We start from the raw sequence: 26,849 nt of genomic DNA on the forward strand, positions 1-26,849 counted from the left end.
TACTAACACTGCTTTTAGGTGCAAATTTACTACTACTACTACTACTACTACTACTACTACTACTACTACTACTACTACTACTACTAAAACATAGCAACCAATGTGACCTTTGCTTTCATTGTGTAATCTGCACTAAAGTGATAGAAGATAAGTAGCAGATTTCCACTCCTGTTATTTGCCTTCTCTCAACCGCTTAGTGTGACCATCCACCAGGGGGCGAGCCTGAAATAGAAGTCAAGGCGGAGTGAGGGTGTGCATGCATGATAATGAGAGTTATCATTACCACGTGGCTCCCTCCCCTCTGATGGGAGCCAGAATCCTCACTCACCTATGCTCCATTTTTTAGCTTTTGACAGTTTAGTTCAAATTTGCACCTAAATACAATGTTATTAAATAAACTTTCATCTTCCATTATGTTAGAAAAGACACAAGGAGCAAAACTACACTTTGTTTACACGACCTCCTTTCTTTTCTTTACATCTTAGTCATATATACATGGTAGGATGTCCGCTCATTGTAAGGCCCTGTACACTCTGAAATCACTGGTAAATTCTCCAAAGACCCTGCATAGTGTTAGTTGCCCCCCTGCAGTTTGTAGCATGTTGTCACAGAGGTTCCTGCAGTTATCTGTATATTGTTCTGCCTGCTCCCTCTTGTGTTATATATACAGTTTATAACCTCACTTGTTCTAGTGCTCTGCATTCTGTCACTGACTCTCTGCTTCCAGTGCTTTGTGTACTTCCACTGACCCTGCACCAATGATCTGTATGTTCTCACTGTCCTGTAACCGGTGCTCTGTCCTGTGTCAGCCTGGGCTCTGCAGCTTATGGATGTTGCCTTTAAAGGACAGTTTATGGAATTTTTGGGATATAAGTTGTATTTTTCCATCCTTCCTTAGTCAGACATTAGAAATGTTCCTTATGGTTTTGTCAGAGAGCAAATTAAATGACCCAGGGAATTCAGATACTAATATTAATAGGCTGTATCAGTGGATTCCAAACTTTTTCAGTTCAAGGCACCCTTAGGGTGTCCAAAATTTTTCAAGGCATCCCTTAGCCAAAATAATTACCAAGTAGTCCCCCACCGTGCTTATCACTGGCCCTGGCCAAGGCACCCTTGTGAGATCTCCAAAGCACCCCAGAGAGCCTAGGCGCACAGTTTGGGAACCACTGGGCTATATGAAATGATATTGACGCTGCAAATTGGAGATAACACTTATTTCCTAACTTTTAAATAATTAAAAACATATATGTAAATTGTACACATATAAAGTAATTATGATGTTCCACACTAATGGGTAGATACCAACTACAATTTTGAATGCAGCTCCCCTATGGTGAAATGTGTTTTTCACGTACTGCTCTGCGGCCCTTTTGAGATGCCTTATAAATAATAATAGTGTGTTGGCATTCACCTGCATGGCAAATTCAGCTTGAACCAATGTAACCATTAATTGGTAGGGTCTGTACACATTGAGATGTATATCCAGGGCTTCATGATCTTGGAAGCTGTTTGTGGTATTTTTGTTCAGCTGGTCAGTATACAGACCGAGCCTTTCCCAAATTTGTTATTGGTCTCCACCATCAGAGTGGGTGACAGTGAGTGTGAAGCTAATTATGTATATAAAAAATATATACCAGATATATGGTTTTGTCAAGAAAGGTTCATGCCAGCAGGGCATCTAGTGGTGTCCATCATACAGTTAATATTGATCAATGTGGTGAATGTATCCTCAGTACACAGTCAAGTGCTGGATGTACCAAAAATAGTACATGCTTTATTCCAAGTGCATGTGATCTTGAGTGTGTGTAGAAGACATGTTAACCATAGAAATCAATGTTCTCTATGATAACAGCCATGCGATGTGGTGACACAGCTAACTGCACTAAAGCAAAACACGTTTATTGCCTAGTACAAGACATCAGTGTTTTCAAATGGAAAAAATGAGAAACCCGCCAAGTTGTGAAATTTAGGCTGATCACAAAGGTGCCTATTTATTAAACATAGAAAATCCCTATCTCCGGCAAAACCCAGTGTTTATACTAGAAAAATACAAATACAGCCTGCAATGGCGAAGCTCGGTATTGTATCTATCAATTTGTGCAAAATTTGGACACAATTTCGCTCAACTCTTGCAAGGAACATATGATTTTGTACGTTCACTGACATACAATCATGTTAACTAATCTGTAATCTTATTTTACTTACCTGCTGGTGCACAAAATACACAGTATGACATGTGGTCCATGTATTAGTTAAACTTCCTCCGATAGTTCCAGCCAACGAGGGTCTCTAGGTCTCTTCTGCGCTGCATATACACAGATGTTTATAGCAGTGTACTACATCTGTTCCCAGGACAGAACATTTAAATCATTGATAACTATGACAGCCAGATGGTCCATGCAAATATGGAAATAGTGGAAAAGAAACTCAGAAGGTGTTAAATGCCCATTAAGCTGCCTCATGGTCGATCCAATGTCCCCGCATATTATGTACCTTGACCCCCGTTCTTCTTAACTAAGAAACAACACCACAGTAGGCTTGCTTGGCTGGAAAGGTCACAAATTTATTGAAATAAATCAATTTTAGCGGTGGCTAAGTAAAGCATAGGCCAACCATCTACCAGCCATTACTAACACCAACATGGGGCTATCCACCCGCACTCTTCCTCGTTTAGCTCAACAGCTGGGGCCCGGCCGCAAAGATGGTGCCCCATAACCCCCCCAGGGAGAAGTGTTAATAACAACGAGCCTCCCTTTTTAGGGAGAGTCCTCCACTGCCACACAAATGCGTCATCTATGGCCGCTGATTGGCATTGTTCCCCCGCCAATGCGAGACCTTTTCGGAAACAGAATACATGTTAAACATACAAATCAAGCACCACAAACATAACAGGGACTGGGATTTTCCATTGACAAGAGGAAGAAATGCCACATAGACTCACATTTACATAATCTCCCATTGTCTCAGTCCATTCCCTATAACCTCTTCTGATTGGCCAGCACCTGGCAACTACCCACTGCCTAAAACATTTACTCTTGCATATCCCACAATGCAGGTTCACAAACAACCTTGGAGCTTATATGCCTTTTGACCAATACCAGCCCTCCGTTAGCTTTCCATGTGCTCCAAGAGATGTACCACTAAATATATACCTACCTGCATCACAGAAACTACATGTTATACAGTGATAAGATTAATATCAAAACATCAAGTTGAATCTCTCAGAACTATCTGACAACAATACAGCAGGACCAGATGTAGAATTGGTTTCATGTCTAAACAGACCACCAGTGCTATTTAACGTGACATTGCTTACATTGACTGTTCTTGACGAGCATTGCATTTGTGTGCAAATTTGTACTAAACCATACCAACCAATCATCAATTAGCTTTTATCTGTCTAGAAAAAGAGAATGAAGGAAATACTACTACCGTCCAGCGATGCAGAGTTCTGTCTCTATCAGCAACGTACAGTAAAATAAAATGAATATATTTGTATAATTTTTCCCGTAAACCGATGCTTTGTAATACTAAAATGTTGGTGTTCTTGTTAGAATCAGACATTCATCAAGGGACGTAAATGGCAATTTTTATGCGTATCATGCACAAAATCACTCTGAGCCTGCCCAGAACTGGAAAATAGGCCACAAAATGTGCCAAGTTCAATTAATCTTCAAGCACAAAGGACACTTACTACAGCCTACAATTTCGGGGAGGTTCGAGGGGGGAGTGGTGTTTGCCTGTAGTCAATGTACAGTAATGTCGTGCCGATTCTAGCTCTGGGTATCTCTCAGGTACTTGTTTTACAGCTGTATCTCTTGCTCCAGCCACAGGGCTAGTCTAAGTGCTGCTTACCAATGAGTATAAATGCTATAACTGGTGTATGTATAATCAGGAGCAACTGTAAAATGTATTTTATGTACAGTAGACATTCATAACATCATAATAAATGTATTTCATGGGAAAAAAAATAAAATAAATAATTTCTATAGTTTAGTCATTAATGCCTTTATTATTACCAGGTGACATTAACTGAATAGTTTGTTTTTCCGTGTGTTCTTTTGAGACCTTTTATTGCACACATGTATTGGACGTGTCCTGCAGTGTCCTGTGTTGTAGAGCAGAGCGGACCTACTTCTCTATTCATCAGTGTCTTCAGATCCGCTCCTCGTTAAATTTGGCCGTACGTATACCCGAATTACGTGCGTTTTGAAACAAACACACATTGCGCTCAGTATGCGTGCCTTGAGGAATCAGGCCCTGTATTTATAAACCTCCCTGCCCGGTCATTGAACTTCTGTCTTACATGAAGTGTTGCAAAGCCAACCTTATATTGCTTCCGAACTGACATTTGTTTGTTCAGTATTCATACAGATAAGTATGTTTTTGTTAGATGTTTCTGTAGTCTGATTGCAGAAATCATATGTGCCAAAATAGTAAAACCACCTTCATGATGTGTAGGTGCGTCTTTACACATGTGTGTGAAACACACGGTCAGATGAAAACTCACATGCATTCGCATGACCCCCAAACTCTTTGGACTTATGTATCAAATTAGAAGATGGATTATTATGGTGCAAACTTTTGCTCCATTTTATCAAGCAAAAAAATGTTTTAAACAAATGTAAAGTTTTATTGCTCTCCCTCCTCAATTGCTTCAGTTTTCTTGCAAATTTCCTATTTATTGATCTGATGTAATTAAATCTGCACTATCACCACAATAAAATAGTTTTCTAAAGGGTCCGTCTGCCTTACTAAAGCCACGAGGCCTGCAGTCCTCTTCCCTGGTTCTTTGCCGGTTCTGTATAATCATCATCATCATCATTATACTAAGCTAATCAACTGTATAGGGTCTGGAAGAAGGGGGAGTGATGAGGAAGATCTGTTGGACCAATCACAAGCTGCAATTTCCTGTGATTGGTCCAACTTCTCACATGCCCCTGGTTTTAAACTGGGCTTTAAGAGGAACAGAGGAGTCTCTCCAGCTAGGAGAAGGACCACCTTAGTAAAATCTTTTACTTGGCGAAGGTGCAGCAGTAAGTTCCAGTCACTTAATTATTGTTTCCCAATATTTAGTAATAGCATCAACCTGCTGAAACACAGTATCATCTTCTGACCTTGCAGTTGCCAAATGCAGTGTCCTGGGATCATTTTTCTATTAATCAGATGAATGAGTTGCTTGAAAACTGTGTTCTCATGTTCCCCAGCTGTGTTTCTACAAGGCCTTGCTCAATGCTCCCTGCAGTTTATATAACAGTGCCGCATTTTGCAGCTGGAGAGCTGCTACACGAAGGTCCCCCCCAGGAGGGAAAACTCAACACTTGTTTAGTCATCACTGGCAAATAGCAGCCTCTTTTTATCCAGGCCTCCCAGAATACAACGTACACCTCTCATATAAACATGTACTATGCAAAGCGATGGGCACCAAGTTATATTTGTTTATCAAATATTATGGATGCATTTTCATTTTCACAAGAACATTAAAGCGGTTCTCCACCTCTAGTTTACTTTTATTTATTGGTTTTTACATATACCTTTCTGCAAGTATGACCATGCAGATTGCTTTATTTTCTGTCTGCATTGGATACTATTATATCCAGAGAGCAGCTTTCCTATCCAGGGACAAATCAAGTGGAAATGTCAGATTCTACAAGTGTTTTTAACTCTGTACAAAGTGTTTAACTCTAATTACTTTTACTAAACACTTAATAAGTCGGTATAGGGTCTGCCATAAATAAATGTATTCCTGTGGGTCAGGGGCTTGCACAAATGCTTTGAGTACTTGTCCAGAGCTGCAAACAGCATTTTAAAAGCAGTGACTGAAGCCTTTGTGACATTGTCTGTATAAAACACATTAAGAGTAATGAAGATAACGATCATACACAGATGCAGTGACATCACCCTTATGAAGTTTTTGATGCCATTTGAGTCTTATTTATTCTAATACAACTACAAGACTAATAGTGGGATCATAATTACTGCTAAAATTACAGCTGGTGTGCAGGGCTGGTCTAACAAATAAAAACCTCTTTGAAGGTAGACTAAAGAATTATACAGGGAAGATGAAATATAGTACAAGAGTCGTGTCATTGCTTCCTAGTGCATCGGTAGGCTGCGTTCCTATGAGTGTCAGTCTTGCTGACAGTTGCACCCAGGGCCGGATTAAGGGAATGGCACTTACCTCCTTCTCCGGCGTGCTGTACGCTCTTTACTGAGGAGATCTCGTGAGAGTGAGACTCACGAGATCTCCTCAGTAAGGAGACTACAGCGTGCCGGGGAAGGACCGCAGTGAAAGTGCTCAGCAGCACTGATCGCGCCGGGGCGCCCCCGACCGATCAATACTGCTGCTGAGCACTTTCAAGGGCCCCCTGGATGCCATAGGCCCCTGGGCTGTAGCCCAGTTAGCCCTATGGTTAATCCGGCCCTGGTTGCACCTAAGCTTTCCATTTCCTTGTCCATTAATTTTAATTGCTCCAGAAAACTCTCTCTACCATATCCCTCACCATAGTTATTTACTGATCCCTCACCATAGTTATGTACTGATCCCTTCCCGATCCCTCACCACAGCTATGTACTGATCCCTCACCACAGTTATGTACTGATCCCTTACTGATCCCTCACCACAGTTATGTACTGATCCCTCACCACAGTTATGTACTGATCCCTCACTACAGTTATGTACTGATCCATCACCACAGTTAGTACTGATCCCTCACCACAGTTGTGTACTGATCCCTCACCACAGTTATGTACTGATCCCTTACTGATCCCTCACCACAGTTATATACTGATCCCTCACCACAGTTAGGTACTGATCCCTCACCACAGTTATGTACTGATCCCTCACCACAGTTATGTACTGATCCCTCACCACAGTTATGTACTGATTCCTCACCACAGTTATGTACTGATCCCTCACCACAGTTATGTACTGATCCCTTACCACAGTTATGTACTGATCCCTCACCACAGTTATGTACTGATCCCTCACCACAGTTAGTACTGATCCCTCACCACAGTTATGTACTGATCCCTCACCACAGTTATGTACTGATCCCTCACCACAGTTATGTACTGATCCCTCACCACAGTTAGGTACTGATCCCTCACCACAGTTATGTACTGATCCCTTACCACAGTTATGTACTGATCCCTCACCACAGTTAGTACTGATCCCTCACCACAGTTATGTACTGATCCCTTACTGATCCCTCACCACAGTTAGTACTGATCCCTCACCACAGTTATGTACTGATCCCTCACCACAGTTATGTACTGATCCCTTACTGATCCCTCACCACAGTTATGTACTGATCCCTCACCACAGTTATGTACTGATCCCTCACCACAGCTATGTACTGATCCCTCACCATAGTTATGTACTGATTCCTTCCCGATCCCTCACTACAGTTATGTACTGATCCCTTCCTGATCCCTCACCATATTTATGTACTGATCGCTTCCTGATCCCTTACCACAGTTATTTACTGATCCCTTCCTGATCCCTCTCCGCAGTTATGTACTGATCCCTTCCTCATCCCTCACCATAATTTTTTCATTTTTTAATCCCAATGGTGGAATTTGAAACGTTGACCTTTATATACAATATGTCCACTGACAGCCCAAACATCTTTAAGACAGTATGGGGTCACAGGAACAGATATATTCAATTGTTTATTGTTGCCAGAGAACACATAGCCACATACACCAGTATAAAGGTAAATTAAAGAGAAAAAAGATCCATTCATTGATAAACACATAGTTTACAAAAAAGCAGAGTATTCATAAAAGTAGTAGCTTATGACAAACTTTCTAATAAACAATTTTCTGGAATATTACAGAAGAAAAAACAAGGATCCAAATGAGAAGCCAAAGGAAAGGGAAAATTAAGAGCAGGAAAAAAAAGAAAAGAAAAAAGAAATTAGACATACTCACTTTTACATCTCAAACATCCTGTAGCTACTTATTCCAAATGAGAGATAATTGTGTAAGAGTATTAAATAATAGAGTTTGAGCCCCATATAGATGAAATGACATAGATCTAGCTTATGTATACAATGGGAGACAATTTTTGTTTTCCCATATAGGTGGTAGCAGTTCCAGTATTTAATAACGTAATTAAGGGAAGCTGATAACTAGGTAATCTTTCAATTTTTCTTAATTATATTTTTATGCAGTATTCCATATGTCAATAGGTAATTTAATCTGAATTCATGAATGTCTGGTATAATTTAAAAATACATTTAATTCATCTATTAGAGTTTCTTCATTATTTTTTTTAAGTGAGTGCTCTATTACAAAAATGTAGGAATGTGAACGTTTGGAAGAATGTCTTATACAAAGGTATTTATAGAAATTATTCTTGTGAATCCCAAAGTTCAGTTGAATTTCAGCATAATCATGTAATTTACCACCCAGATATAGGTCTGATATGTGGTTAAACAATAGTGAAGAAATATGAGAAGGCAGAAAATGAAGTGTTAAGGCTTTTAAATTGTAAAGCAATCAGGGTACGGGAGGAAGCATATGTATCCCATATACAGCATTGGCTTAGTGTTTACAGCCACAATGTATCACTTAAAACAATATTAGGAAGAGCACATTGTTCAATTCAAATTCACTTGTCAAGTGTTGCTGCTGTATGGTGTGTATGGTAGGCTCTTACATCAGATGCTGCTGCAGAACCTCAATGCTTAGACAACCGTAAAGTTGATCATTAGGTTGTAGGTAATTTGAATGAGTTTAGTACTCTCTATGCCGATTGAACGTACGAGTTGGGTATAAAAGCAGGGTTTATTGTAAAAAAAAAAGTAAAAACAAATAGCGATAGGATCATTATCTTTAAACTTTTAATACAACCTGACCAGGAGATTTCAAGAGGCAACAGTTTGTATAGTATTTGTCCAACTTATTTTAAGAGTGGGAGGTAAGTTAGAGAAAAGAGATGCACCTAGATATTTAACGCCATCTACTTACCAGTTATAATGATATTTGAGATTTTAACCTTGTTATGACATCTGGTGTAAATGTAAATTGGTAGCACCTTTGTTTTGATAGGTTTTAGTTTATAATATAAAATATTACTGCAGTGTTGTAATATATCATGGAGTGCTGTGTAGGATGTCATCATTGGCAAAAATCCATGTTTTGTATGAAATGGGGACTCCCTTCACATTGTTGTTCGAAATACTTACCTGAGCCAATGGCAATATATTACATTATATTATGTCTTACTTTATGATGCTAATATCATAATATTTATAGTAATCGGACGGAGAAATAAATGTTCATGTTATGCCACACAGTAGTGCCACAGTTCAAATTATCCCACATAGCTGTACCCCCAATTCATATCTTGCCACATAATTGTCTCACAAATCATACCACATAGCTATTTCCTCAATTCATAGTATGTCACATAGTTGTGCCCACAAATCCTATCATGCCACATAGATGTGTCCCCAATTCACAGTATGCCACATAGATATGCTCCCAATTTATATTATGCTATATAGATATGCCCCCAATTCATAGCATGCCACATAGTTGTGTCCCCAATTTATAGCATGCCACATAGTTGTGCCCCCAATTTATAGTGTTACTCATACTTCTCTTTGGAGTCACCACCCCTCCTCCGTTCCATAATGAAAGCTGAGAGCAGCAGCTCCGTTTCGGCCTTCATCAGCTGCTTTAGTGAGGAGGCTGAGAAGCTTGGCGTGTCAGACAGAAGTGGTCGTCATGCCATGTCTGGCACGCGTGCCAAGGGTTGCCGACACCTGGTCTAGAGAATACCTCTTACCTGAATATTATTTCTTCTGGATCTGTCTTCCGTGTCAGTAATTTAAACTTTTAAATGCTGTATTTTAGGATATCTAGTTACTGCTGAAACATTTAAAGCATTGTTGCGACTTCATGAGGTTCTCAGACTTTGGTTCAAGATAGGCTATGCGACTCTCAACTTCAGATATTTAATTGCTCAGTTCTTTTATAAAGGTTTTTATTGTAGTAGCCATATATTTTTTGTTTTTGTGGGTGACCTACTGATGCATGGATGCGTGATATCAAGGACTTGTCCAATCAGGTTTTTGATACTATTTTTGAGAATTTCCTTAATCAGTAGCGGTCCGTTCTCATGCGAGTAAATCTTACACTGTTAGGTAGGACGTCCTTGGGTTTGATCATGTTTATGTGTACTTGCAATCAATATTTTGTGTACCGTCATTGAGAGAGAGGCCTAGCTAGCACACACTTTAAATTCCAGACATGTTATGACCTTCTGAACCTCAGCAACCTCCGGAATCTGCACAAAGCAATTAGCTGGTCACATTGTAACATTGGCACAGCTCCAGGTGAAGGTGTCAGTTATAGCAGGCTAAATGCAGGACTGAGGTATATAGCTGCCACTGGACTGGAGGATGCATGTTCCTAGCTGCAAGTCATATGTATACTTCCCAATCTGACAGTGGTGTGTGCTCTGTGCATTACAGTGGTTGTCCATTAGCGAGCTAGCGCTCTCTTTTGCAATATTTCACTTTATTTATACCTGATTGTACTCCACTATAGCAATACCCTTTTCTCCTTTCTAATTTTTCTGCAGTTGTCCACCACATACACATCAGTCTGACACTACACCATAGATGCCTACTCTCCTGGAACGTCCGGGAGACTCCCGAATCTCTGGAAATCCTCCCGGACTCCCAGGAGAGCAGGGTAACCGCCCGGATTCCCGACAGTCTGGTAAATTAAATGGAGGGTGCAGGGCTTAGTGACGTGATTCACGCTTCATGGCAGCCCTGTCCCCTGCTGGTATAGGGCAAAATGGTGATGCACGCGTAGGGGGCGGGGCTTAGTGACACAATTCTCCAAGCCCCGCCCCCACATGCCCACCTTCCCCTGTACCTCCCGGAACCTAAACTGAAAAAGTACGCAAGTGTGCACTACACTCTTGCTCTGACCACAACCATCACATCCCCCATTTATATAATAACAATAACATGCACTAATCCTACCGAGCACTCAATAGCAACAACTATCTCAATATTAACTTTTTACCTAGTCTTATTTGGGGGAGAAGTGCTGTGTTTGTTTTACATACAACTCCACAATAGCAGAGCACAAAGGTTAATCCCACTACTGTATTTCCATGGAAATACACTGAGTTTTAAAGTGGGCCAATCACTTCATGTGTTATGGTAAAGCCCTGCTTCATCAGAGACCGTGAGAAAGTGCTGCTTTACCATGAAACACGTAGAACTAACAGAAATCCTTTACGTCCGAAAGGTGTCACTTTGATTGCTTTTTATTGGACTATCAAGCTGGAGGGACTTCTAACAGTGCTTCAGCATTCGGCCATGAGAACGAGCTTCTAATTGGCGGACTTCATGTTGTATTGTGTGGTTGTCAGGGGTGATCAATTATAGGTTTTTATTTATCAAGTGGAACCCGGTCACTTTTTAACTATTATGTATAAAATCTGACATTTAATGGTGTTTTCAGCGATTTTTAAAATTGTTGTTTTATGAACCCTTTGTCTGCTCAACAACAACCACCTCTAGCCTCAGTAGCTGGGGGAATGTATTTCACTTAATAGATCTGTCATTGTCACCGGAGATGCTACAGCTGATGTGTGCCTTCTGGTTTGTTGACCTTGATGAGTTCCATTCAGGAAATCACTAGCTAATCGAGGACGACATATTTAAAAGTTTTGAGCAATTTTTCCGTTAGAGAACAAGTAAAGATGATTAGTGGATGTAGATTCCGGGTGGTAAATTTATCAAGCTGCGGGTTTGAAAAAGTGGAGATGTTGCCTATAGCAACCAATCATATTCTAGTTGTCATGGATTTAGTACATTCTACAAAATGACAGCTACAATCTGATTGGTTGCTATAGGCAACATCTCCACTTTTTCAAACCCGAAGCTTGATACATTTACCCCCAGTAGTTGTTTATTGCATGTGACATCCAAACTAGCTGTTTATTTTACAGTGAATTGTGCTGTTATCTGTGGATGACTACTGTGGTTGGCTACCAGTAACATTTGAAAATATCTAGTGACCTTTTAGCAACATTGGTTTAATCTATTGATTCCTTCATGAATTTGCACTTAAGAAGAGGGGCTGTGGTGAATTGCAGATGGTTTTACAGGGAACTAAGGACTTATTGTAAAGAAAACCAGTGTGCGCAGCTTTGTGATGACGCGATGCTGAAGAACCTCTTCAGTCTCCTCACTTTTGCGTTCGGAGAAGTTGATGCATATTTGCCCCGTTGAGGAACTGTCCTCCCTTCAGGACACCACCGGTCATTTTTTCCTTTCAGCATTCTCAAGTTTTCAGTGATTAATGGATACAGCTATGGACTTGGTTGTTCTTATGGACGGACACAGGCCAGATTTACCGGATATCACAGAGAAATCACAGGTGTTTTAGTTTGTGAAACATTGGTTATGGTGGATGCAGTGTAGCTACTGGAACAGAACCAGCACACAGCAGGGGAGTGTTTTGCTGTCTAAAAGCTTAATCTAAAAAACCAGGAGTAGGAGTTGTAGAACAGCAGGGCAGTGACCCTCTGCAGATTCTTTAATTACCCCCCTCCTCTGATACATGCGTGGGGACACAGCACAGACACGCTATTATCTGATGTAATACAGAGTACTGGGTCATTTCACTGCCAGAGCTGAGGGTGATGATGAGGAGAGATCCTGCAGGACGGGGAGTATGAAGAAAACGTGGAAAGGAAAATGTCAAGGGGAGCGAGCGGAAAATCTAGAAGTGAGACGTAGAAGGAAATAATTAAAGGAACTTATGAAAGGATGTTGTTGTCTGTTATGAAACCTGGAGTTTTGCTGCAATCAGCATGTGAAGGTGTGTATTGTGTATTTTGTCTGATTTTAAGTAATGAGCTTAAATGAGAGTATTTGATGATCCTGTTGTTTTATTTACAGTTCTTATATATTACTTTAGTATTCTATAAACTCTATTCTACATAGATTTTATAAGTCTATATTCTCACTCAATTTGGAGCTACATTAACCGCTCCTGTTTTTTTAAGCTCCCCACCCGAACAGAAGGTTTTTCCCTGTTACTTTAATATTGGTTCTTAATTCTATCTTTAATCACCCCCAACTGGTTTTCCAGACTTCATGCGTACAGTTATAATAGTGACGCATTCTAAAAGATTCACGTGATATTTATTATTTCACCTATTCTCCTAATAGATCTAGAAAACACGCACAGTTGAGGTGTCTGAAAAACCATTGAGAAAGTGCTTCCTATGTAGAAGAGGGCATGAGGGTAGCTAGTTTGGCTACATATTGGTTCTAGACCTGCCTATTGTAATCAGAGCTTTAGAACCTTATGTTACACTAGCAATCACAAGAAAAAATTAAGTGTGTTTTTTTTTTTAACATAAATCACTGTGACATGCTATAAGAAGAATGTTGGCGTTTACCATTTTTCCTTGACTTGTTTCTTCACGGTACTATTAATGATTTATAATTCATCACAGTGTTATGGACTACCATGGCAACCACAGTCACATGACTTTGGAATGCCCCTCTAAACTCAGTCTGTTCTGTGTGACATAAGAGCCTCCCTTCCTCCTTCCCTCTCTGCCTTCACCCGACATACAGAAAGCTGTGAGCCCGTGTCTGTGTAACTGGCAGCTATATTTTGCTGCCACTTCTGGAGAGATTTTGAAAAGGAGATAAGGATTTGTAGAAAGACAGCTAATAAACATGACTATCAGATGCATGATGAAAAGGTAATTGACTTGCTATTGAAATAAGAACAAGTAAACCTTCTATGTGGGATTGCTGCTTTAACAACCAGCTCTTAAATGTCTGTTAAGAACAGAAAGCAATGTGGATGGGCCCTTTTATCTTCTCTGTATTTTGTTTATACAGACTTTATTCTCATTTAATGAACAGATTCTTATATTTATATAATTGCAAAAATTAAATATATGCATGAAATGCATCTTTATACAAATAATTAAATAATAATTTCAACCTAACATAATTTTCAACAAACATCCTCCCATACCAGATAACTCCTACCATTTGGGAGCTCTTCAACACCTATTTTTAAAGCTTTGACAGCCAAAACAAATTCAGATTCAAACAGTGCTGTGTATGTTTCTAACCCAGCCCCTGTATGTCAGGAGACATGGCTCTGTCCATTCAGCACCTTTGTGAGATGCTAACACAACTGATTATTATTAGTTTTATTATTATTATTATAGCTATTTATATGTTATGTTGAAAGAATAATGCTTTACTACATCTAACTTCTGTCAATGTATTAAGCACATTTACTACCTGCTGTAAATTTGCTTTTCCAACTACAATTTATAGTGCAACTAAACCCAATAAAGATTTGGACACCTATTCCTGCATATGGAAGTTATATACAGGTATTTTATATTGTGTTACTTCAGTTGTACAGTTGAATGACTGCAAGTCACCATGACTACGGGCCACAAGTGAGTGATACTGTTCTAAATAGCGCAAACATATTATATTACACAGCGGTTAGCAAAAATTGTTTTGTATTTATCTGTTGATTTGAGCTTTCACATAAATATGGCAGTATCTAGAGAGCAAGTAATAATGCATTTGATGAATAAATTGAACTGTTATATCTAAAGAAATGCAAGTTAATGCAGTCCATATAACCCAAATACTTATTAATATAACATTGTTGTGTTTTGTGCATTTTAATGAAATTTTTCTGAAATCCTAGAATTTTCTCATATAGGGCTAATCTTTAATATTCTTAATATTCTTAAAACCAATGATTAGCAATGCTGAGATTAAAAATGAGAAGTCACCACCTTCTTCAGGGAGAGGGTCTGCTAGAGGATCAATAGACCTGTACTCCTTCGGACAATCTTTTAGGACACCATACTATGGGGCATATATATGAAGCAGTGCTAGCACAGTTTCACTTTCTTTCCGTAACTCCAACGCAGGTTGAAGTGTGCTTCATATTTATGAAAGGTGCATCGCAGCAGATATCGTGGATATCTTCTGCTTTGTATTCTGCTTAGTTTTTGGGAGCAGTCACCATTCAATATTATGGTGACTGCTCCCTCTCGCAATCTAACAAGTTCTGAAAAATAGTTTTTTTCGGAAACTTGTCATGTTAATGTACGCCAGCTGAAGCTGGCCTACATTATCATAAATGAAAAATTTCAGTGCTGTCAGCTCTGCTCCGAAGAGCAGAGCTGGACAGCGCATGATCCCTCCCTGTCACTAACCGCTCGCTCTCTGCAACTATAGTTGCAGAGACAGAGCGGAGATGTTTGTGCGCATGTCCAGTTCTTCGAACTGCACATGCGCAATTGCAGAAAGAAGCGAAGAGGACGAGGAGGAGCTCCGGAGACAGCGCATTCCGAAGAGGCGCGATAAGTGTTTTTTTTATCATCACTGAAACAGCAGTTTATCGGAACTGCTGTTTCTGTGTTGGGTTCTTCATAAATTTGAGAAATAGTTCAATCCTTATCAATGCGATAAGGATTGAAAACTATTTTTCACTCTATACGAACATTGATAAATGTGCCCCTATGTGAGCCTGCAGCTAATTCACAAGTATGGTGATGTACATGTTAAGCAACAATGTATTAGTGGATGATAAGTTCCAAAATCTATACAGTGATTTACTGTTCTTCGCAATGCGTCCTTGAGCTGACATACTGGGTTAAAATAGGATTTAGCTACTTTGACCTCTGTTTATTCTTTCTTCTCATACACATTCCTTCCCTTCTCCATCTCTCCAGTTCCCCTCCCTCCCTCTCTCTGTCCAGCTGCTGGACTCTCACAGCACATTCTTATAATATCAGGGGACATGTCTTTCTCTTATCATAAGTGACATCCGGGAAAAAGGGGGGGATGTGTCTATCCAAGTCCATGGGACAATTTTTAGTCCCTCCTTCACTTACCCCTTCTTGTAATTCCCACCTAACTGGATGACTTTCAGGAAAAAAAGCCCTGTATTCATAGTAAGCGGAAAATCCCTTCCTGATGCCTGCAGCCAGTTGCCATAAATATCCCTAGTTAATCAACAGCTTTATAGGCACATGCTACAGTCCAGAGCATGAAAAACACATAATTCACTGGAAGCAGGCGGATGAAATTGCACTTTCTGCGCAGTCTGTCATATTGGGGTTTCTGGCTAATGTATTTTAGTTGCTTAAAAATCTGCCTGCTTTATTTTGTAAGTGCAGTTAAAGTTTTGCTTTCTACTTATGGAGACTGAAACATACTAATCTAAATGATAATTTATAGAGGTAAAATGTTTACATTTCATTTCTAAGCAGAGATGTCCCATGCACTTTGATGCAAGGTGCTTAGGGGCTCAGATTGAAGTTAGGCAATTCAGAATGATGTGTTTTTCTTCTGTACCGCGTTGTACAGCCTATGCTGGCACACAATGCCATGGGAACCAAGTTTCCCCATGATACACAATAGCCATTTATCTCTTGAAATTCAGTGTTTTAAAATACTCCTCTATTATCACACTAAACTTAAGACCGATAATCAGGAAGGTTATATGAAGTTGAAACATTGGACACCAATCAAATGCGGGCTAGGTGCATGAAAGCACTTAATACTGCACCATAGAGCAAGATTTTGTTTTTCAGGTTGAGATATTTAAATGATCTTCACGTGTTGCCAATCCCAATTTAGTGGGTGGCTGCAGAGTTCAGAGATGGAGCAATGGCTCTCATACTTTTAGTGAGATGCCCTTTTCACCATCCAGGAACACTTTTAATAGGAATCACATACATAGAATCTATCAAGGTAATAAAAATATTAAAACGTGATCTATGAAATGAAGACCGCGATGGTGACCATGAGATATGAGTAAGGCAATATGAGTAGTATTTTAAAAGAAAAAGTGAAAATAATTAAGGGTGACATCTGATTGTGATGGTAGGCATTTAAAGTGACATTTGCCAAAATGCTCATTCCTATCTGGGTAACAGCAATACAATTACCTTCCTCAATGACCTTTACTGCGTCATTATTCACTCAGTGGTTCCTATTGGTTCAGCCCATGATAATGCTGTCTTCAAATCACTACTCACTGACTAGCAAGTTAAGCGGCACCTGTTGCCTTCAATGTGAACAGGCACAGGTGCAGCTTAACTTGTTAGACAGTGAGCAGTCTATATTATTATATATGTGTATATAAATCCCAGTACTTCTTTTTAGTAAATTCCATTTACATGTGTAGCACTATTTTGATATCCAAGCGCACATTACGTGGCCACAAGTTGCTTGTAATAACAGCATGTGGAGATAATGGTACATTAAAGGTTACTCCAGTCATTAAGAACATAACCTCATAAAACTTATTTTTGGATTTGATTTTGTTTGGAATTACAGTAGTTTATACTTCTGCTTCACAGCGATGGGGTCATGAGTTAGATTACCGGCAAAGGCCTTATCTGTGTGGAGTTTGTATGTTCTCCTCGTGTTTCAGTGGGTTTCCTCCTATGCTCCAAAAGCATACTAGTAGATTAATTGGCTGCTAACGAAAAGTACCCTAGTCTCTTTGTGTGTGTTTTTCTGTGTGTGTGTGTGTGTGTGTGTGTGTGTGTGTCTGTGTGTGTGAGTGTGAGTGTGTTAGGGAATTTAGACTGTAAGCTCCAATGGGGGGAATATGTGAATGACAAATATTCTTTACAGCTTTGCAGAATTGGTGGCACTATATAAATAAATGATGATGATTAATCTCTCACAATACTTTAAACTGCAAATAAACTATAAAATATGAGTATTTAACAGATACATCATCGGATATCATGTTTACAGTTAACATGATGACAAAATAATGAGAAAAAAATACTCCACACATAAAAAACAGTTACAGACTAAGATAGAAGGGAACATTTGTAATTGCAGATGGAGACCTACAGGTCAATATGGCATCCTCTCGCATCCTTTGAAACTTTGTTGTTTATTTTCTGAATGTGGATGACTTTATTTTTTGTACTTGCTTTCCAGTAATACATTGTTTTGCTCTTTCGGTATCATGTGTGCTTTGCAACCCCTCTTAAACTCCCTCCTTCCTTCTTGTTGGCATACAGCACTTATGAACGCTATTTTATCTGCTTGTCTACAGTAAAGCTTTCATTCAAACTATGAAGAGAAACTATTTGCTGTCAACACTCCTTTAATCTCATCACTTTCACACACACACTCGCACACTAATTTGCCATAACTTCAGCAGGGTGAAATACAGTTAACCCATCCCTCTGCTGTGTGCTGTTATTTTTAGACAGCTTTCAGAACTATTGTATTTCAAACATAAGGCTAAATGCGTACGTTATTTGCAACTCATCTTACCAATCGTGGGATATTCAGCACCTGTTTGTGTAAAACTAATTGTTCTAAAATTATTCATTTGCTCCTAATGGAAAAATTGGAGCAGACATTTTTGAGCTGCAAAAACTAATTGTTAGAAAATAAAACGGTTAATTATAGATATTTTTCTATTTAAATGATGTCACCTTTTCCGTGTAATTTTGGAAAGATTATTTAGGTGTCATTGTGTCATGCAGTTTGTATCCGTACAAGGTAAAATTCACTCACTTTAGAGGGGAGCAGTTCAACCTGCTACAGTATATTTATCACTGAAAAAAAATAGCAATTACTCCTATCAATGGAAAACATCAGTGTTATACACATTGAACAATTAATGAACTGTTTCCTGCTACTGTCTTTCTCAGGGGCGTCCTATTAACAACTTCCTATCAGAAACTGATTGTGTCTTTGGATAACATCCTGTTTGGGATACTGCAGAACATCCCTCTGTTTATCTCTTCCTGCTAGAAGCTTGCTGCTAACCACTCGGTTGTTACTGGCTTACCCCACACCTTTATGTATTACACTGCACCAGAGCATAATTAATGAAAATATTTTTTGACATGTTGTTATTTTGCAGCAGATGGCACCGGCGTGATGACAAGTATATATCAAATAATCATAGCTTTATTTTTATTCCATGGAAACGGTGATTTCATAGCGATAATTGCCCACATCTGCTATAGTAGCCCTGGTGACAGCAGACTGATGTCTGTGACTATGGGGCAGCTATTAAATGCGTTGCACAGAAAGCTGCATGTTGAGGTCATACAGAAAACACCCAGCATTCTGACTACTAGGAAAATATATCTCTGTCGGTGTTCAGCTGTTACATTACATAGAAATGTAATCATGGGCCCATAGCTGTAATGTGCTGTAAGTATGGCTTCAGTTTACCCACAGCATGTAACGATACTTACCCATCCACATTCCTGTGTCCCGTTCTGTTGGTGTGCAGTACTTCCAGGTGCGCGGCAGGTCCGATCATGTGACTCCTCGGTGGGGAATTTGAAACCTCCCCATCCTCTAGTATATAAGGTGCGCTCTGGCACTAGTCCAGTGTCAGAACAGTCTACCGCCTACCGCCTGTCTCCTGGGCTTCTCAGCTACTTTGATCCTGTGACTTTTTCAATAATTTGAAAGCGTCATTCAGGGAAATCTATATTTAAAAAAAGCTTTTTGTGAGGGTCAGCATAATAAATGAGGATGCTGAGAGATGAAGGTGGCCTGCACCCATATTACAAAAATTCAGAGATTAGGCATTTCCATTGCCAGAGTATTCATCGGTTGCCAAGAGCATAGCTTTCATTACTTTGTTTCACTTATATGCTCTGTGCCATTACGCTGCCCTTCTGAATCAAACCAGGAGACCCAAGGTAAAGGGGACTGCCCAAGAATTGCAGCAGAGGTGGTCCTCAAGACCCATGTATATAAATATGGAATGTATATAAATAATACTTTATAATTATATGTTCTATAATAATTTATATGTTCTATTAGTGATGTGTAAGAAATATGTAAACGAGACAGTTCAGATAGGCCAATAGTTGACCTTCCCACACATGTAAGTATATTTAATATTTACATTGATGCAGATTTGGTTGCCCAAAACATGTCTTGACAATGAAATTGAAAATCCACATTCTCAGAAATTAGCAGGACAGATTTTGGACCTGGCAAAGAATACAAGTATAGATGGAGATATGATGAATGATGAGTTATGCTATGTAGTGGAGTTAGAGAACCGTAAAGTATGGTTAATTATTTTTTTAATTGAATTGGAGAAAGCAAATGCACCGGTGGCAGATTTGCAAAATCCTTCATTAAGACATCAGTGGACAACTAGGGACAGCGGCATTAGTAAACATTTAAAAGATGATGAGAGGCAGGGGCGGATCTAGAGAATATTTGTACCCGGGGTCATGTAGGGGGGGGCGATTTAGGCCACGCCCCCTTTTGCCATCGGAGGCTGCCGGCGGCTGCACACTTTGTGCAGGTCCGTTCAGCAGTGACAGGCAGGGACAGTGTGCTCCCCGGATGCTCTGATTGTGTTTAAAACACAATCAGAGCAGCCGGGCAGCACACTGTCACTGCAAACGGACCTGCATAGTGTGCAGCCGCCGGCAGCAAGCCCCTGCTAGGGGGGGGGGGGGGGGCGATCGCCCCGATCACCCCACCCTGGATCCGCCACTGATAAGAGGGCACAATGTTAAATGGTGCAAGTCAAGATGGCATTGTCCTTGGAGGGAGGTACATCTGTGCCATAATGCTGCCCTTTTGATTCAAACCAGGGGATTTGTAAATATTTATGTGAGAGGATGGGTGGAAAAATCATTGCCCCGGGGTAAGCTTCGTCCAAACCTGGGGTAACGGGGCCTGCCTGCAGCAAGAAGGGGTGTACTCACTCTGATGTCAGAGCAACCGGGTCACCTCACAATGCTGCAGCGTTCCAGCTAGTGTCAGGCAGCCAGGGCGCGCAGCTGTAATTAAATTATCAGGCAGAGGTCATTGGATGGACAGTGGTATGAATGAATAGAATTAGACATTCTGGAAAGTAAATAGATGATGGTGGCCTGCGCCCATACTACAAAAATTTAAATATTAGGCACACAATACATTGCCAGAGCATTCATCGGTAGTCAAGAGTAGAGCTTTACTACCTTGTTTTCCTTATATGCTCTGTGCTGTAATGCGACCCTTCTGAATCAAACCAGGGACTCGTAAATATTTATGTGGGAGGGAAAGAGGAAAAAAAAATCTCACCCCGGGGTAAGCTTTGTCCGACCCCAGGGTAAAGGAGCTTGCCTGCATCAGAGGTGGTCCCCAAGAAGGGGTATAGTCACTCTGATGGCAGGGCAGATGGGACGCTTCACACTGCTACTGCATTCCAGCTAGTGCCAGACATCCAGGGCCAAGTGCCTTTTATTAAATTAAAAGGCAGAGGTCATTGGATGGATACTGGTATGAATGAATACAGTTAGATATTTTGGAAAGTAAATAGACAGAGGTAGCCTGCACCCATATTACAAAATTTGGAAGGTTAGGCACACAATACATTGCATTCATCGGTAGTCAACAGCAGAGCTTCCCTACCTTGTTTTCTTTATATGTTCTGTGCTGTAATGCTGCCCTTCTGAATCAAACCAGGGGACTCATAAATATTTATGTGGGAGAGAGGGAAGAAAAATCATTACCCCGGGGTAAGCTTCGTCCAACCCCAGGGTAAAGAGGACTGCCTGAGATTTGCAGCAGAAGCTGTCCCCAAGAAGTGGTGTACTCACTATGACGCCAGGGCGCGCAGCTTTTTAAATTTAATTATTGCTCTTGGCCCCATTTCTCCTATCTCCGTCCTACCGGTCCCTACTCATAAGCTTTTACTACATTGAGAAAAGTCCTGGGGGCATCCTGTGAGTGTGTCCAACTCTATGGGAAAGATGGCTGCTATAGGTGAAGATCTCTTCTGCTAGTTCTAAAAGCTTATGACAGTTACTAGGAAGCTGTAACATCATAAAGAATTGTATCCTGACACTAGTTGTGTAGTAGCAATTTGACCTTCCACTGTTTGGTTTTGCTATTAGTTGTTAGCTGACTCGCATTGCTCTCTCTGCCACCATTTTTGTTTAAATAAAAACTGTGACCTTTTGCCAAATTTACATTGGTGTCTGTGTGGTTATTTATTTATTCAATTACAGTAATAGTAAGTCTGTACATACGAAGGAGGTTTGGGTGCAAGGAAAGGGAGATATCAGCACTATTCTAGTTTATTTTTTTTTTAAGTGAACCAGAGAAAGCAAATGCAATGATGGCAAAGTTACAAAATCCTTCATCATGACAGCTCGCTGCAGACTTTGGCCAACATTGGTGAAAATTGGGACAGTTGTAAAGGGATCATTAGAAAATAAACTGTAAATGACGAAATGAATGTTAATGATATAAATAGTAGATATAATATTATAGAATCACATAAAGCGCTTGATATACAGTGGCAGCAGAGATACAGTTCCAAAACAACTGCACATAAGTTGTAGAGATATTTAACAGTAATATAAAATCTGGAGTGTAATACAGCGCTACTGGAATCCCAAAATAAACAGAACGGATACTGACTTCGTTGTATTATAAAGAACACGGAGCTGAAACAAATAATCAGGCACGTTCTATTGAAAATCAACTTACAATAGTAATGCCATCGATGTTCCCGTAGCAGGTACTTGTAGCGGAGATCGTCTTCTAATGTGACGGATGTCAGGTGTACAACATTGATAGCTGTCTTCACTTTTCAGTAGGGAAACCATCCGTGTTCCCGTAATGAATACCTGTATCGAACACCTTCTCCAAATGCTAAATGCTATCCGATGTGTCAGATATCAAATAGTAACACTCATAGAATAACTACGTTTGAAGAACGGAGCGTCCAAATGATCATCACCACGAGTCCGGTTAGCGGGTTCTCAATACTTCCGTCCTCCAATCACCGACGCGTTTCGACTTAGAAAAAGTCTTTATCAAGGACTTTGGCCAACATTGGTGAAAATTGGGACAGTTGTGAAGGGATTATTAGAAAATAAACTGTAAATGACGAAATGAATGATAATGCTATAAATAGTAATATAAGAGCAAAAACAGCTCAAAATGAGATTATTTTACCTATTTTTCACAATTTTTAATTAAAACCACATCCAAAACCGGTAGCAAAGCCGAAGCACGAAGTTGGGTTAGAACCAACACCGGTTTGGAAACCAAAACACGAGGGTCAGCGCATATCTCTAGCTTCTATAAAAGTGTTGCGGTACAAGTAACTTGGGATAAGTAACACAGTACTAAATTACATAATAATACAATAACTTATCTCAACTTTAGGGGCAAATTGTACAGATGCCAGTGGTTTAACGTAGAACAAATAACTGTAACAGAAAAAAGAAATCTTGTTTGCTGTAAAATTGAGTTTTATGGTACACAGTAAGCTCTGTAGAATAAAGATGATTTCTTTACCCGAAAAACACTTGTATAGAGCAAAAAACGGTATGCAGCGCTCAAATCTAACTGTCTCCAATATAGACTAATAAAAATAATGAGTGGCAGATCACGAGTGGTCAAGTATATAAAATCAACATGTTTATTGTGTATATTAAAAATCATGCATGTAAATAGCTATATGCTTACAAAGATATATTGTGAGGAAAAATTACCCAAACTACATCACAGTGCACTATGACGTATATGAACCACACGCAACTGATGGAAGAAAAAATGTGACAGCTGTATATTATGTAGCCAATTGTATGGTCAAAAATGTTGATGAAAAAACATGAGCAATGCTCTACGATTTCCCCACAAAAAGATATATAGTGCTGATAGTTGCCGTTATCATCAATCCACACTTGGTGGTAGGTTTCTTCCTATGAATGATAATGTTTATATGGCCATATATATAACTCCGTATTGTGCAGAGATGAACTAGAGCCTCAGTTCAAACAAACTTTATAGTATAAATTCCACATATAAATGTATATTCCGCTTCATGCTCCATAGATGGAAAAGACACATATGTGAGTAGAATATGCTGTAGTACTCACTGTCTCTGATGGTAGATATGATGCACTTTTCCACATACCCGTATAAATTACACCTTTGCAGACTCGTCTCTTTGAGGTTACTGTGTCTCCAATGGTTATAAATAGTGATCACAAACCTTCGTAGTACGGACTGGAATCATAGGTGAATGAAGATGAAACCTATTTAGGCTTTAGCGGGATGCTGACAAAAGTGCCTTGAAGCGCTACATCAAATGGATAATACTTGTATGATCCGCGGATAGGAAGAAACATTCATAGGAAGAAACCTACCACCACGTGTGGATTGATGATCACGGCAACTATCAGCACTATATATCTTTTTGTGGGGAAATCGTAGAGCATTGCTCATGTTTTTTCATCAACATTTTTGACCATACAATTGGCTACATAATATACAGCTGTCACATTTTTTCTTCCATCAGTAGCGTGTGGTTCATATACGTCATAGTGCACTGTGATGTAGTTTGGGTAATTTTTCCTCACAATATATCTTTGTAAGCATATAGGTATTTACATGCATGATTTTTAATATACACAATAAACATGTTGATTTTATATACTTGACCACTCGTGATCTGCCACTCATTATTTTTATTAGCCTATATTGGAGACAGTTAGATTTGAGCGCTGCATACCGTTTTTTGCTCTATATTTCTGTATGTTGGTGGGCGCAGCCACTTAGTTTGTGCAGCAGCTTGTCTTCTGTCCATATATTATTGGAAATTGTACATTTTATTATTTTAATATTTTTTCCATCATCTCATTTACCTTCATTGGTATTGTATTGGCGCCATATCAGGGTTTTTTTCCTGTTTTTTGCTATACTGAAAAACACTTAACTGTCCCGAATCCTGTGCCTCAAAAGCCTTGTTTAGTGCCAAATATTTCTATGTATTTTGTTGATCGACTCTAAACCCCTCTTGTCATTGACCTTATGTAATATTACTGTGATCCTCCTAGTCACTTTCCCATCTAAATCCTTTATTACCTTCCAGCATATTTCATTTCTGTAGAGTACATTATGATTAAGTGAATGAACCCTTGAGGAAAGTCGTTTCTGTTGCCTTTACCGATGCCTCAGCCAAGTTTTAGTGTTGAATAAAATATTGATTTTTTTACTTCATCTTTTTAGTCTTGGACTTTCTTCAAGGAATCATGTACTTATTGCATGCCTCAGCTGCAACCAAGGGTATCGGTGTTCTCATCTGTCCCTGGGCCGCAATGGTCCGGGGATACACAAGGGTGCGCTGATCTCCATCCCTGCAGCTGAGACAGACAATAAGCCATTATCCCGTGAAGGCAGCAACAAGGTGAAGTAAAAATAATCAACCTTTATGTAGATAAGCCCAAGTACAGGCAAAGAAAAATATACATAATCCTGTGTTTTCCTCAAGCTTTCTTTTAGTGATGAGAAACAGGCTTTGGGCTAGATTTACTAAACTGCCGGTTTGAAAAAGTGGAGATGTTGCCTATAGCAACCAATCAGATTCTAGCTGGTATTTAGTAGAATGTACTAAATAAATGACAGCTAGAATCTGATTGATTGCTATAGGCAACATCTCCACTTTTTCAAACCCGCAGTTTAGTAAATATACCCTTTTAAATATTTTATCTACTATTAGTTAATTAGTGACTGTTATGTGGTCTATTTTTCCATAACTTGTCAATCATAAATCTAATTCACTAAAGAGAAAATGTTACATGAGAGCACTATTTATAAACCAGGCAAATTTGTTCATTAATTATATAAAAATCCCATGGCGCAAATGTGTACCAATTTTTAATGTAAGCGATATTACATAGCGTCACAAATATCAAGATAAAAAGAAGAAATCAAATAAATAGCTTGCAAATGATAATTCAATAATGTAAAAACAGGTTCTGGCCAGACCCAATAAATACCAAATACCATATAAAAGTCTTTAAGGTGCACGACAGAAATGGCTGTAATCCAAATTCCAGCTATGTAAGCTAGTCATAGAACAAGTCTCTAATCCAAATCAAAATAATCTCATGGTCTCAAAAATTGAGTTCCAAAAGTTCAAGTTCCACTCATGCTCGCATGTGCAATATACCTAAACACATAGACTCCTCGTGTGGGAGATACCAGTCTATGTGGAGGTTCCTCGAATAGCACAGGATTAGTGGGTTCCAAATACCTTTATCAAATCTTGATGGTAGTGGACAATATCAGTGGTGGCTAATGTCTTTAGCGTTTTCCATTTTGTATAGAAAATTAAAGGTAAAATTGCAGCCCATATTAAGTTCCTTATATAGGTACACAAACTCACATTTCGAAGTCCGTAATTAAAATTGGTAAATTCTCACATGTTGGTCCTCCCGTGATGAACCTCTATTACATGCCCCAAGGTGCGGGTGGCCATAGTGTAGGGAAGGAGTCCAGCATTAAGATCCCCGGCACTTAAAACTATCCGGACACAGCGTGAATGTGCACATGCGCAGTGATGTTGTGGGCTGAAGTTTGTACCCAGCTGTCACTGATGCGCCGGCTTCACTGTCAGTCGGCAAACATAGGAAGCGGTGCATGTAATAGATGGTCCTGTAGAAACATGGCTTGCAGTACATAAAAGTGAATTTCCAGATGATAGTTAATGTCCCCCAACGCGTTTCACCCAAATATGATGGGACTTCCTCAGGGAATCAGAATGTATAATGAATGGTCACAACGAGCGGGCTTCATTTTAACATAATGGCCCGACCCCCAATTGGTTCTCAACACCAAGTGCGTGTAGATGAGTCCATAGAGGTGGTTATATTGTTTCAATACATATATAAATTGTCTAATAAATAATTGGCAGATAAAAGGTTTTTTTTCAGTTTAAGAACTTTACTATTTCCGCTCCCTTCCCAATAATACAAATTTTTAGTCCTTCAATTAGAG

At 39.5% G+C, this 26,849-nt stretch overlaps 1 protein-coding gene across 2 annotated transcripts in view; it reads left to right on the forward strand.

The window, feature by feature from the left end:
• Nucleotides 1–26,849, forward strand: part of TNS2 (tensin 2) — a 104,673-nt gene that overhangs the window by 8,431 nt on the left and 69,393 nt on the right. The window contains exon 1 of one of the 2 annotated variants that reach the window (XM_075199158.1): nt 13,628–13,762. The exons of the other annotated variant lie outside the window; for it this stretch is intronic. Within the exon in view, the coding sequence (XP_075055259.1) occupies nt 13,748–13,762 (15 nt within the window). The 5' untranslated portion in view covers nt 13,628–13,747. Of the gene's footprint in view, nt 1–13,627; nt 13,763–26,849 lie in introns of those variants that run through there. 2 annotated transcript variants of the gene reach the window in all.

Source organism: Mixophyes fleayi, chromosome 2, assembly GCF_038048845.1.
Source record: "Mixophyes fleayi isolate aMixFle1 chromosome 2, aMixFle1.hap1, whole genome shotgun sequence".
NCBI lineage: Eukaryota > Metazoa > Chordata > Amphibia > Anura > Limnodynastidae > Mixophyes > Mixophyes fleayi.